At 44.0% G+C, this 13,850-nt stretch overlaps 1 protein-coding gene across 11 annotated transcripts in view; it reads left to right on the top strand.

The window, feature by feature from the left end:
• The window catches only part of LIMCH1 (LIM and calponin homology domains 1), a 220,987-nt gene that overhangs the window by 146,451 nt on the left and 60,686 nt on the right, over positions 1–13,850 (top strand). For all 11 annotated transcript variants that reach the window (XM_081019766.1, XM_081019765.1, XM_081019764.1 and 8 more), the window contains 4 exons: positions 6–201; positions 3,648–3,900; positions 5,970–6,251; positions 12,327–12,611. In XM_081019766.1, the coding sequence (XP_080875892.1) occupies positions 6–201; positions 3,648–3,900; positions 5,970–6,251; positions 12,327–12,611 (1,016 nt within the window). The remainder of the gene's footprint in view (positions 1–5; positions 202–3,647; positions 3,901–5,969; positions 6,252–12,326; positions 12,612–13,850) is intronic.

Below are 13,850 nucleotides of genomic sequence, written 5' to 3'. Positions count from 1 at the left end.
ATTAGGAGACTGAGGATGTTGAGAGCCCCAAGCGCAGCATCCGTGACAGCGGCTATGTAGACTGTTGGGACTCCGAACGCAGCGATTCCCTTTCTCCTCCCCGCCACGGAAGAGATGATTCTTTTGACAGCCTGGATTCCTTCGGCTCCCGCTCCCAGCAGACGCCGTCTCCAGATGTGGTGCTGAGAGGAAGCAGCGATGGTAAGCTGTGCTCTCCAGGGCTCCTTTTGAATGCGACACGCGGCTCTTCTGGTGTGAAATAGCTGGTGTTCTGCCGCTGGAGAAGCTGGCTTGAGTTTTGGAAGCGTGATGTGCCTTTTAATCCCTTGAAGTCAGAAGGGAACTCTCACTGAATGCCAATTTATGGTCTAGAGCTTTGGGGGATCACACTATGGTGGAAGCTTTTTGCCTTATAATTACAAGTTGTTGCGGGGTGGGGGATGTCATAGCAGTCTAATTTATGTGGTGGCACTTCTTGGGCCTGAATGTAAGGAGATAATAATAATAATAATAATAATAATAATAATAATCTGACCAGGTCTCCCCACCTACTCTGGGCGGCTCCCAACAGAATATTAAAAAAACCCAATAGAACGTCAAACATTAAAAACTTCCCTAAAAAAGGGCTGCCTTCAGATGTCTTCTAAAAGTCAGGTAGTTGTTTATTTCCTTGAAATCTGAAGGGAGGGCATTCCACAGGGTGGGTGCCACTACCGAGATGGCCCTGTGCCTGGTTCCCTATAACTTTGCTTCTCGCAGGGAGGGAGCTACCAGAAGGCCCTCGGAGCTGGACCTCAGTGTCCGGGCTGAATGATGGGGGTGGAGACACTCCTTCAGGTACACTGGGCCAAGGCCGTTTAGGGCTTTAAAGGTCAGCACCAACACTTTGAATTGTGCTCGGAAATGTACTGGGAGCCAATGTAGGTCTTTCAAGACCGGTGTTATATGGTCTTGGCGGCCGCTCCCAGTCACCAGTCTAGCTGCCGCATTCTGGATTAGTTGTAGTTTCCGGGTCACCTTCAAAGGTAGCCCCACGTAGATCGCACTTCAGTAGTCCAAGCAGGAGATAACTAGAGCATTCACCACTTTGGAGAGACAGTAAATTGATTGACCTGGAGTCATGGTAAGAACATAAGGGCTGGTTAGATCAGGCCAGTGACCCAACTAGTCCAACTTCATAGAATTGTAGAGTTTGAAGGGACCCTGAGGATTGTCTAGTCCAATCTCCTGCAATGCAGGAATATGCAGCTGTCGATATGGGTATCGAACTTGCAACCTTGGGACTATCAGTAGCCTGCTCCAACCAACTGAGCTATCCAAGGAATCATCTTGTTCTTATGGTGGCCAACCAGATGCCTATGGGAAGCCCAAAAGGAGAACCTGCGGACAGCTGTTTTCTCCCCACGTTTGATTCTCAGGAACTGGTATTCAGAAGCATGCTGTCTCTAAACAGGGAATCTGAGCATAGCCGTTGTGGTATAGGGGAAAATCTTAACGTTTAGTTAGCAGATGGTATAGCTAGTCAGGCATTTGTTTGCTAGTTGATTTATTTAGATATGTATAGGCTGCCTTTTAGGGTTAAACCACTTAGGAGGCCTTCCGCATGCATCCAGATCAGTCGGCTGCAACATTAAAATGCCATAAGAATAAAAAACTAAGAACCAGCAGTATCACCAATCACAACAACCTACAGCACAGTGTAAAAAAAATAGATTAAAAAAATTACAATATTGCAGTTCTGTATCATGGAGCAGCACAATAAAAAAAAATAGCATGCTCTTTTCTTTTCTTTTCTTTTCTTTTTTAAAGAAGAAAGCAGTTTTAAATAAATGGGTCTTTAAAGCTCAAAGGCCTATACTGATGGGGACAAGACGGTTTCAGTTGAAACAGTCCCATGGACATGGGGACCCCACTGAGAGTGCCCCACATGTTGTAAACTTGTACAAAAATGGAAGTATACAAGTGGGATATGGGATGCAGATCTCAAGGTGTGATCTGGTTGATATGGATGAAGGTGATCCTTCATCTCCCAAGCTGTTTAGGGCAGGGACCTTCAAGATGCCATTGGACTACACCTCTCGTCCCTTGTGGTTGGACATTCTGCCTGATACTGATGCAAATGGAGTTCAGCAACATCTGGAGAGCTACAGTTAGTAGACTCAGTTCTCTGTTGCTGCCCATGTTGTTGTGCAACACTACCAAGGGACGCGGGTGGCGCTGTGGTCTAAAGCACTGAGCCTCTTGGGCTTGCCAATCGGAAGGTCGGTGGTTTGAACCCCCGCGACGGGGTGAGCTCCCATTGCTCTGTCACAGCTCCTGCCAACCTAGCAGTTTGAAAGCACACCAGTGCAAGTAGATAAATAGGTATCGCTGTGGAGAGAAGGTAACTGGCGTTTCCATGCGCTCTGGCTTCCGTCACGGTGTCCTGTTGCACCCAAAACAGTTTAGTCATGCTGGCCATATGACCCAGAAAACTGTTTGCGGACAAACGCCGGCTCCCTCAGCCTGAAAAGTGAGATGAGCACCACACCTATAGTCGCCTTTGACTGGACTTACCTGTCCAGGGGTCCTTTACCCTTTGCAACACTACCATCTTTGAAAAGAAAGTAAAAATGTTTAAAGGTCTTGCGTTCATTTTGTACAGTTGTTCAGAAATTTGTTTCCTTTCTCCCATATTTGAACTTTGGGTCATCCCATGAAGTTGAGCATCCTGTGGCTAAATCCATGGGATGATCCTGAGTTCAAGTATTATTGTAGGTTCATTACTGGCTTTGATGGCTTTTTGAAAAGGATTAGCAAATCCTTGGGTGGGGGTGTATCCATGGCTATTAGCCAAGGAATCTCCGTCTTCAGAGATGGTATTACTCTGAGTGTCATACACTGGAGATAAGCAACGATGGATGACCACTGCTCCTTCCAGAGACATCTGGCTGACTGCTGCCTAAAATGCTGAATGAGACGGGCTTTGATCAAACCCAGCAAGGCAGTTCTTGTGTTGTCATCTAGCTTTATCTGTAGTGCAGCTGCTTGTTGAATATTTCTGCTTAAGACAGCTAAAATATTATGCCTGCAGAGAGCTAGAGGAGTTTTTCTTGGAGCTGTGTGAACACAGCAGTTATTGTATTTCTGACCTTCAAATTCAAGATTATAATAGGAAAAACGTATTATAGGACGTCCCCGTGTGTTCTCAATTATCACTGCTAACTGAAGATTTCCCTGTGCAAGGGGCAATACTCAATTGTGTTTTTTTAAAACATTTAATACAATAGAGATGTGGGTCATTTAAAAAAAAGTCTGCCCTCATTTGTGCAGTCCCATGTGCAGTGTGCAAGTGTGACCTTGAGATGGATCTTAAAGCACAATAGCTTTTACTGACAGTTTAAAAACTTGATTCTCACTCTTAAGTAGCGACTGGAATTTAAGCTTCATTTGCCCATTGAATTTAAGGAGCACTTTTGTATGTGTCATGTTCTGTGGCAGTTGACACTCTGAAGCCTGCAAACCATACATTCGTTTGTGGGGGAAGGAGATGGACACCTTTGCACCAGATAATTGCAGTGATCCTCCTGCTGGCACACTTGAATTAAGCATTTAAACTTGACTCCTTTCTTTCTTTTTCTTAATTTCTTTCTTCCTTTTCCACATAGGCAGAGGAAGCGATTCGGAATCTGACTTGCCGCATCGAAAGTTGCCAGATGTGAAAAAAGACGATATGTCTGCAAGGCGGACATCTTATGGTGAACCCAAATCAGTTGTGCCTTTTAACCAATACCTCCCCAATAAGAGTAACCAGACTGCCTATATTCCGGCTCCTCTCAGGAAGAAGAAGGCCGAACGAGAGGAGTTCAGGAAGAGCTGGAGTACTGCTACTTCTCCCCTAGGAGGAGAGAGACCTTTCAGGTAAGGACTTGGCCACTTCTCAGGTTACCAAGCCAGAGCCACCTAAACCTAACAAGTGCATCTCCCATTCACAGGTGACCTACGGATGGTTTCTGGCCGTGTTCTCTCTTGCTTGATTAATTGCAAGATGGCAATCATATGGAATGCAGTTTGACTTAGAACATAACATAAACAGCTCTGCTATACTTAGTTTATTGAAACATTACTACAGAATTACTTAATGAGTTTTACTGTGGACATAAGGTTGTTTGACCTACTTTGCTTTTAACAAGATGCTGGGTTTCATATTAGTACCATGTACGTTACTTGAAGCCAGAACTTTGGTTCAGATGCTCTAAAACGTTCTCACGGATTGCCGTCGCGGGTGCTACAGTTTTGTTCTCATCTCTCTCTTTCCTCAATTCCCTCCCAAATCCATCATTTCCAGGAAGCCCTTGGCTTAAGGCCTAAGTCCTCATCCCTGACTAACACAAAAGCCTCATTACAGTCAAACCTCGACTCCCGAACGCTGGAAACCCGGAAGTCACTACTCTGGTTTTCGAATGTTTTTCGGAAGCCAAACATCCGACACATCTTCTGCTTGAGTGCTGGAAGCTCTTGCAACCAATTGGAAGCCGTACCTCGGTTGTCGAACATTTCGGAAGCTGAATGGGCTTCTGGAACGCATTACGTTCGGCAACCGAGGTTTGACTGTATGTATAACTGCAGTTGCTCGTATTCTGCTCTTATTGCCGCTCTCTTTTCCCTTGCTGAACTACCAACTAAGTCTCAATCACAAGGTCCTTGACACAACAACCTTCCTTTTTGTGTGTGTGCTTATTTTATCTTGAAAAGTGCCAAGGGCACCAATGGAGCACTGAAGGATAGTGAAGGAAGTAGCGTTATTTATTTACTTTTTAATAGAACTATCCCACTTTACAGCCCAGAGAGGCTCTCAAAGTAGCGTACAAGAGATTCTCCCACTGCCATTGGGCACTGTCTGCTAAGCATCTAGCTCACTGAAGGCCTCTGAGACAAGGCTGTAGGGCTAAGCAGCTGGAACTCACCCACCCAGTGACAAGTCTTTCTTTCTGACCATTGACGGGCAGCTGTTCTGACTGATTTGGCACAGTCACACAGACACATGCTGCCTCCTGGCAGTGATTTACATGAGCCACAACAGTCCCCGGGGTCAGATGTCATTTGCCCCATGTGTCTGCATCCATGGAGACAACGGTGCATGACGGCTCTGAGAATATCTGAAGCAGACGGAAGGTGTTTCCCCCACCTAAATATGGTCTTTTTGAAAATGAATATCCCACCTTACTCAAGTTTTCCTTTATTTTAAATATGGATATAATGGGTTCGATCCAGACTAAGTTCATTGGACTTGGTTCCCATTGAACTTAAGCCATGATTTACTTCCTCCATTGATTTTAATGGGTCTTTAATGCAACTAGTTTATTCTAGATCCAACCTGGTATGTTTCCGAGCACAATTCAAAGTCTTGGTGCTGACCTTTAAAGCCCTAAAGGGCCTCGGCCCAGTATACCTGAAGGAGCATCTCCACCCTCACTGTTCAGCCCGGACACTGAGGTCCAGCTCCAAGGGCCTTCTGGTGGTTCCCTCACTGCGAGAAGTGAGGTTACGGGGAAGCAGGCAGAGGGCCTTCTCGGTAGTGGCGCCTGCCCTGTGGAACCCTGACATCAGATGTCAAGGAAATAAGCAACTATCTGACTTTTAGAAGGCATCTGAAGGCAGCCCTGTTTAGGGAAGTTTTTAATGTTTAATGCTGTATTGTGTTTTTAATATTCAGTTAGGAGCTGTCCAGAGTGTCTGGGGGAAACCCAGCCAGATGGGCTGGGTATAAATAATAAATTATTGTAATTAAATTATTCCAATATGTGTGCATATATGCAAAAACATGAGTGTACTGCCTTCAGATCCACATGTCAAAGTGGTGGGATTTTTTCCCCTTTTAGTAATGGCTCACATTTAAAAAGCCACATCTCCTTTTAATTCAGTGCGGCAACAGGTAATAATAAGTCAGGACTGTGGTGTGAAATAATCTGCCCTGTATAACTTGTTAGCAAAAGCCACCCTGAAACTATAGAAGAGGAACAAACCGAAGTACTGGCGCAATCTGAAGAAGAGTGGTTGGGCTGTTGCGTTTCTGCTGCAAACCCCTCTGGGAAGCCTGCTCAAACAGAAGTGAACCGAGGAGAGCCTTTACGTCAGTCTTCTACACATTCTGCCAAGAAAGCAGCGGGGCCCAGAAATCCCGAAAAGGATCCCAAGGAACTGGGCAAGCTACGAAGGATTGAGCAGGCCGGTATTAAGATCATGCCGGCTGTGCAACGCTATGGTAGCAGGTTAGCTCTCCCGCACTGTGGGACTTGGCGTGAGCATGCATTTGGTATTTGCCATGCTGTGTGGTTGTTCCTGGGTTTTGCTGCAACGTCACGAGAAAAATAACCTCATAAAATGCGCCTGTTGCTTCCTTGCCGGAATTCACTGCAAGATTTGAGAAAACAATAGCTGGGAATTGCGCTGCAGTATTATCTGTTATTAAACACATTCATTGCAACTGAGCGATTATGGTGCAGGAATTTTTGGCTGGAAAAGAGTTGTGTGCTCTAATTACTGTGCCCTCTTAACAGGCTCTAAATGTGCAATTTTCTTGGAGCGGTTGAGCTTCGCTTTCGTGAATGCAAAGCAAAAATGAGGTTAAGCAGTTGCATTAAAGGATGTCTAATTTAAAACAGGAATCGTAAAAATATTCAGCTCGTTACATTTTTCTGGTAGAGCATGGAGACTGTTCAACAATTTGCTGTAAGCAAACACGTGACAATAATGTCATCAGCAGCCATCCCTTCTCTTTCAGTTGCTCAGGCACGTCTGATATGAGGGTAGCTTGTTTGTTTCGGCTTTTCTACCTACCTGTGGGTATTGTGCAGGGTGGATCAGTTAGTTGGGCTACTCTGTCAGAATACAGACATGTTTGTGCATCCATGTGCATCTTGACACATGGAGGAGTCTGGCTTGGGGTTTCTGGCATTGCTGTTCCTGATTGCTTGTTTGTTTATTTTGCATTTCAAAAAATCAGGCTTGTGTATCTGTTTCAAACTCTTGCTGATGGAATAAGAACAGCAAAAGGGTGTGAGAGAATGCCCATCAAAGGTGCAGTATTTTTTTAATATAATCTTTTCATTTGATTTTCAAAGAAAAAAAGGAGAGAAAGAAAAACAAAATAAACATACCTCAAAAAAACAGTGCAAAATCCAAATATTGAGATTACTCTGAATCTCCTGACTTCCCCTCATCCCTTCCATGGGTCCTTTTGATTCTATTTTCAACTGCATTTCAATACTTCTCCAATTTTTTTCATCTTCCTAAGTGTACATTCTGTTACATTACAAGTGTATTTAAAATCCTGCTAATGTTTTGACCTGTTTACAATGATTTTGTATATACTTTATAAACATTTCCCATTCTTTTTTAAAATTTATTGTCTCCTTGATTCCTGAGCTCCCCAGTTAGTTTTGCCATTTCGGCATAGTCCATCAACTTGATTTGTCATCCTTCTCTGGTCGGGGCTGTCTCTTCCTTCCATATCTGGGCTAGTAACATCCAAGTGGCTGTTGTAGCATACATAAACAGCTTCCTCTGGTCTTTCGGGATCTCAGTACCTATAATTCCTAATAGAAAAGCTTCTGGTTATTTTAAACATCCCCCCACCCATTTCATTATATATCATTTCCCAGAATTTTTTTAGTTACATTGCAATTCCACCACATATGATAAAAGGTACCTTCTTGTTCTTTGCATTTCCACCATATATTGGTACTTGTTCTACACATTTTTTATAATTTTACCGGGGTTAAATACCACCGGCACATCATTTTCATATAGTTTTCTTTCAATAAAGTAAGTACATGCCGTAAATTTCACATCTATTTTCCATAGCCTCTCCCAATCTGTCATTTGTATCTTATGTCCCACATCTTTTGCCCATTGTATCATCACAGATTTGACCTGTTCATCTTTTGTATCCCACCCCAGGAGCAAATTATACTTTTTTTTTTTTTACAACTATTTAAAATTATCTTCTAAGATCTCTCTTTGAAATCTTGATAACTTGTAACTAAAACTTTCTTTTATCCATTTTTTTAAAAAAATCATTGAATTGATGATATTCTAGCCAATATGTTACCAGTTCTCTCAAAAGGGCAGTATTAATATTGTGATGAATTGCAGGTCCAAGGGTTATGCATAAAACTGCATACAGTCAAACCTTGGGACTGCAGATGAGGGGAAGAGAGAGAGAGAGAGAGAGAGAGAGAGAGAGAGAGAGAGAGCGTACCCTCAGAACCACCGTGCCAAGTAGTTTTGCCCAGCAAGCAAGGCAGAGACCTTAAAACCTCTTTTCACGTCAAGTAACCCCAAGGAGACCCAATGCGAAAAGAGCTCAGAACTTGACTCGAGTTGCTTCACCTAGATTGCCTTCAACTACATATGGTTGAAATTGCACAAGCCAAATGCTGATAAGACAAGGGATTGCTGCAACGTATTCTTGGTATGAGACCCAGTAGTACTGGTTTGCTACAGATGCAGCTGTAATAAAACTAATGGAAATGGCTTAACTGCAAGTAGGGCTGCTTGGTGCATACACACACACACACACACACACACACGAGAGATTGTTCTAAACTCAGAGTTGCTTTGTTTGTCAGGAAAGTCCTGGTCAACATGAACAAAACAATGGACACATTAGTATCTTACTCGTGTGAACAGTGTAGCAGAGCAGCAGATTAGTGTAGCCTGAAGCTTTTATTTTTTTGTGGAAAATGGAGACAGCCACTTCCAAATCATGCTGCTCATGCACAAAAACATGTTTTCAGGAGCAAGCTTGATTGCATTCAGTTGCTCAAGTCAGATGCCGGCACATCGTTGGAAGCAGCCAGGGCTGGCCCAAGGCATTTTGCCGCCTGAAGCAAAGGGCAAGATGGTGCCTGAAATATACTCGGAGTCGAGAGTGGATTTCATGTTCTTTATTCACCTCATAGTGGTGAGGAGGAATGAAAGTTCCCCCCAAATATCTGCTTTATATACATTATTTACACAATGGGCTGCATGTGATTGGCTAATTCCAGGATTCTTCTGTAGGCCAATCAGGTTGCGGATTCACTTCCAACTGGAGCTGGATTGGGTGGCTCCTGAGGACCAGTCATACTGCTGCATTGTTCTAGGACCAATCAGACTGCGGCATTCTGGATTCTATTCAACTCAGTACATAACAGTGCAGTGCCCTTGCATTCCAAGTACAGGAACTGACCAGACTGGCGGTGGGGCAGTTCCCCCCCCCACAACTGTGCCTGGTTTTGCAGGCTGGTTTCGAGAGTTGCCATTGCATCTCTACCAGTATCCGAAACTGTAAAAACCAAAGTTCAAGTTCCATTTGCCGAAAGTGTGCGGAGATTCTTGGGAGCTTCAGGCACACCTGGAAGTCACCGTGGGGAAGATGTGCAAGGCCCCATTTTGCAAGGGAATGCCTGAAGCCACTTTCCTGGTGCTTTTCCAACGATATCTCATGTATTCGGTTGTATGGCAGGCAATAACAGAACCCCTGTTAGTCCCACACTGGGACTAACGTGTGCAATAACCAAGACAACGGTGTTTGAACAACAGCATCTGTGAGGCTTAAATGAGAACCTTGGACATGACTCAAAATAGCAATGAAACACAATGCTGTCCGTCTCTCCCTTTCTGGAGGGTTTGCAGGCTTACGCTGGGTTTAATAGGTTTAGCACGTGTGCTTGGAGGAGGTTAACAGCTTTTTGGTCATTATGCACAGCTCCAGCCTTGCAACTTCCAGTTCCCCCTTCAAAGCTGCAGATACAGGTGGCATAGCTGTCAACTGTTCCTTATTTGGTGGAAAAGTCCCTTATCCCAGCGCTGTGTCCTGCTGCTGTCCCTTATTGATGATGTCCCTTAAATTTCCCGGGTTTCAAAGGAAGCAGCTCCTCTCCCTCCCTCCCTTCCGGCCAGGGACGAGAGAGGCTCCAACTGTGTTGCTTGGCTGCGTTGCTCACCCAATAAGGAGTCTAAAAATGACTGGGGGGTGGAGCTTGCATGCCTTTTGCCGATCGAATCGGCCGTGTTGCCTGGGGACTCGCCTTTGCTCAGCGCTTCCCAGCAGAGAGGTGACGGTGGTTTTCCTTGCTGCATCCCCTTTACCGGGTTGCTGTGCTGTGGGAACCACAGCTTGAGGCTTCGTTTGGCTGCTGGCTGGGTTTTCTGACTTTGGCTCGGAGGGGCTCAGAAGTTGAACATACCTGTGCCCTGAAAATCCCTTATTTTGGCTGCTGATCCCTTATTTTTGAGGCTGCTGGTCCCTTATTTTCAAATCTGTAAGTTGACAGCTATGACAGGTGGACAACTCAGTCCTTTAGCCAAGGGCAGCAAAGGTTGGGGGAAATGCTCTGGCGTCATCTTATCCACAGGACTCTCTTCACAAGGACCTCTTGAGCTGTCTTAGGTAGAGCAAGATGTTCAGGGTCTGCAGCAGTAAGTGATTGTTTCCTCCCCCATTGTCGTCCTGAAATACTGTATTTTCTTAGGTGCCAGGTGCAGGATTTGAAAGTGGTGGTGCTAGAAGGCAGGGAATGCCTGCCAAAGAGGAAAGCTGTGCTTTAGCGGCAGGCTAAACACCTGCGCTGTTGTGTGTCCTTTGCAACTACCTTTCTGAGCCCCATCTGGTTGTGAAAGACCCAAGATGAACTTAATTAGTTTTCTTCTTCTTTTTTAAATACACGTGGTTGCAGAGAGGAGGAAGGAAACTTAAAAAAATAAATAATGTTAAGAGCATTTAGAAATCTCCTTTTTCTTTCCTGTTGGTGTTTTCCACTGATTTGTCTGATGCAGTAAGCCAAACTATTCCATAGTGAGACCCTACAGGCATGCATATTCCTGGGGAGAAACTTCTCTGTGTCTTCTGAATCAGGACATACAGTTAAGCTCTCGCCTCACTAACCATGAGTTGTAGTGGCAGTAAAAGGGACTAGGGAGGAATAAGACAGCTGTAAGCAACTCTCTGGGAGCCCGCACATGTACATGATGTTGCTAAGCCATAGTTTGGTTAAGCATGCCATGCAAACCAGATTATAGGAACATGCAAAGCCAGCCTGGGAAGTCCCTTGGGGAAGCCATAATACTTTAAACTAGTTTATAACTGCTTTATAAGCTTCTTACTTGTTAGCATAAAATCAGATTTCTTGACCCTTCATGTGACGATTTGCTACAAGGTAGGCGAAAACCAAGTGGCTGGTGCCAATTTGCCAAGTGGAAAAATTCCTAGCAGGCCCCTCAATGGCGACCAACCAAGGTCCATAGCAAAGTCAAAGAACGAAACCTTATAGGGTGGGAGGGTGGGAAAACAGGAACAGCTGGCAGGCAGCAAAGAGGGAGATCCCTGGCCTATATAGGGCAGGACACGCCCCCCCAAGCCAGCCAATTGGCCGGCTAGGGGGTGACACGGCCGCAAATCCCCCAATCGCGCGGGGCTGGCCTCTACCCACCGCACGCATGGAGGGGCCGTGAAGCCTGCAACTCCTGAAGGCGGAAGTGGCTTTGTGCTATAAATTCTTGTAATGCAAATAGCTTCATTTTCCTTTGGGTTTTGCTTGGATTGGGACAATATTGCCTCTTGGGGCCTCTGGTAGACAACATTATTCTTGGTTGATGATACTGTTCACAGTTCTTCAGGAGCTGGGATAGCCATAGTATAAAAGAGGCATTTTTTTATCAGAGAAGTTCCATAGCTTCAGGGTGTTCCAGGGGTGGGAAGAAAGGGCACCAGTTATATTCCACATCTTTTCTTTAATGAACTTTTTTATTTTCCCACCTCAAGGTTAATAGATGAATATCAGTGACTACAGTCCTGTTCTCTGATGTTCGTCAATGGGACCATAACCCAAAACCTTCAACAGAGAGGGCGGGTGGGGACTTCTGCTATTATTGTAAAGTAAAAGAAATTCATTTAAAGAAACTATAAGTGCTAGAAGAAAAAGTAAGAATCTAGAGAGTGTCTTTCTGTTAAGTACATGGCCAGAAGCTGTACTATTAGTTTTTGATTAGAGGAAAAAAGAAGGGTTTGAAGTGTTTTTGAGAATAACAGTGCCTCTTTTAAATGGTGAAATGAGCAATTCTTGTTCTGTTCATGTTCGTTCCACAAATAATTAAAGCAGGAAATAAAGATCCATTGTCACTAACTGTGCATGCATGGAATTCTGGTTTTTGCAGCATGGAGTCTTAAATTATGAACGCTTCCTCTGAACTAACGGCATGTACAGCATATTTTGTTTGCCTTTTTTAAAGAAATATGGAGAGTCGTGTTGTCTTTTTTCATTTCACATCTGGATTTCCCATTTAACTTTGCTATGGATCAGTCAATTGCACATGTGCGAAATGGATGAGCTTACTCCAGACATCATCCTTCGCAAAGAGAACCCCTTTATGCTGAGCTATCAGCGAAAAGATTCTGGGTCCGAAGACGAACGAGATGACAGGATTCCTGACCTAGAGAAGGATGATTTTGCTATACGCAGAGCAAGACTAAATCAGCCCAAACTTACGTTGCCATTTAACCAGTATCTACTTGGATCTTATGCAAACAAAGATCGAGGTAAAGTGGAAGAAGGGAAGAAACAAAAGAAAAAGCAGGAATGTTCAAGGTGTGCTATTCTACTTGTTTCTGTATTATTTAATTTGGGATTTATTTTTTTACCAGGCAATGGTGTTGGCACTTCAGTGTAAGCTTCCCAGTTTCCAGTGGGTTCACAGGGGAGGTGGGGGAATTCAAAGCTCTTCAAAGTTTCTCTGGCTGCTCTCTTAAAAGTTGTAGGAAAGGGGAGGAGTGTCTGGGTCAGTTAAATTTGGACTGGGAACAGAAAGTATAGAATATAAGTTGGTTGGTTTGACAGCCACTGTTCTCCTAGTCTCCTAGTTAAGGGTAGAGTCTTCCACAAGACTTAAGAAAAGGATATAATACGCAGGAGACTCTGGGATTCCCTCCCAACATTCTACTGTTTTTTAATCTAAAAAGTAGCATCAGAAACTGAAATCAGAAATGGGAGGGAGAATGGCTGTTCAACGCTCTTACTTCCTGCTGTTTTTTTCATTCAACATCACTTTCCTCCTGCTTGACCTTGCAATTCCTCCCACCCAGGTGGGAAAGGAACCGTTTGTTTGTTTGTTTGTTTGTTTGTTTGCTTGCTTGCTTGCTTGCTTGCTTGCTTGCTTGCAACATATATATATATATGGTGAAAACAGATGAATTCCAGTTGCAGTTCTGTTAAAGTGGCAGTTGCAGGGATCTTGGAAGACAACATTCATGACTTTTGACACATTATCTAGCTTGGCTCTAAGGGTTGTTTGTCTCTCCATGTTGTGTTACACCAAGTTGTCAGTTTCTTTTCAGCATAATGGCTTTGGACACATTTATTTCTGCTAATGAAGAAGCTGCAAAAACAGGTCTGGTTCAGTTTGGTCAACCCCTTATGGGGAATTCCTGCAAAGCCCTTTCTCTCGCTCTCTCTCTCTTTTTACAATAGCTATATTGAGCTCCAGGGTGCTCAATATGGGTGTGGGTGATGCAACATACAAGTGGATGTTGAGCAAAATGTTTTTACTGCATAGCCAGGCTGGTGTCCATTTTACTCATTGCTGGTGTAGGTAATAATATGCATTATAGTAAAAGGCATGAGCAGTGACATTTTTAGGGAGCATAAGTGATTTACTCTTTATGCTTTGAGAAATATCTGTATACAGCATTTTTAACTGGGTATAGCTTTCTTGGAGAGTGCAGAAAGTCTTTTGTAAGAACTGTGAGCTCCTGCTGCTTTTAGCCATATAAAAAGTGTTGCCTTTGTGGCGACAATATAAATGCCAACATTTACAGTCCCAGCGTCTAA

Source organism: Podarcis pityusensis (assembly GCF_964106645.2).
Source record: "Podarcis pityusensis genome assembly, chromosome: 9".
Lineage (NCBI taxonomy): Eukaryota > Metazoa > Chordata > Lepidosauria > Squamata > Lacertidae > Podarcis > Podarcis pityusensis.
This window is presented reverse-complemented; position numbering and strand designations above follow the sequence as displayed.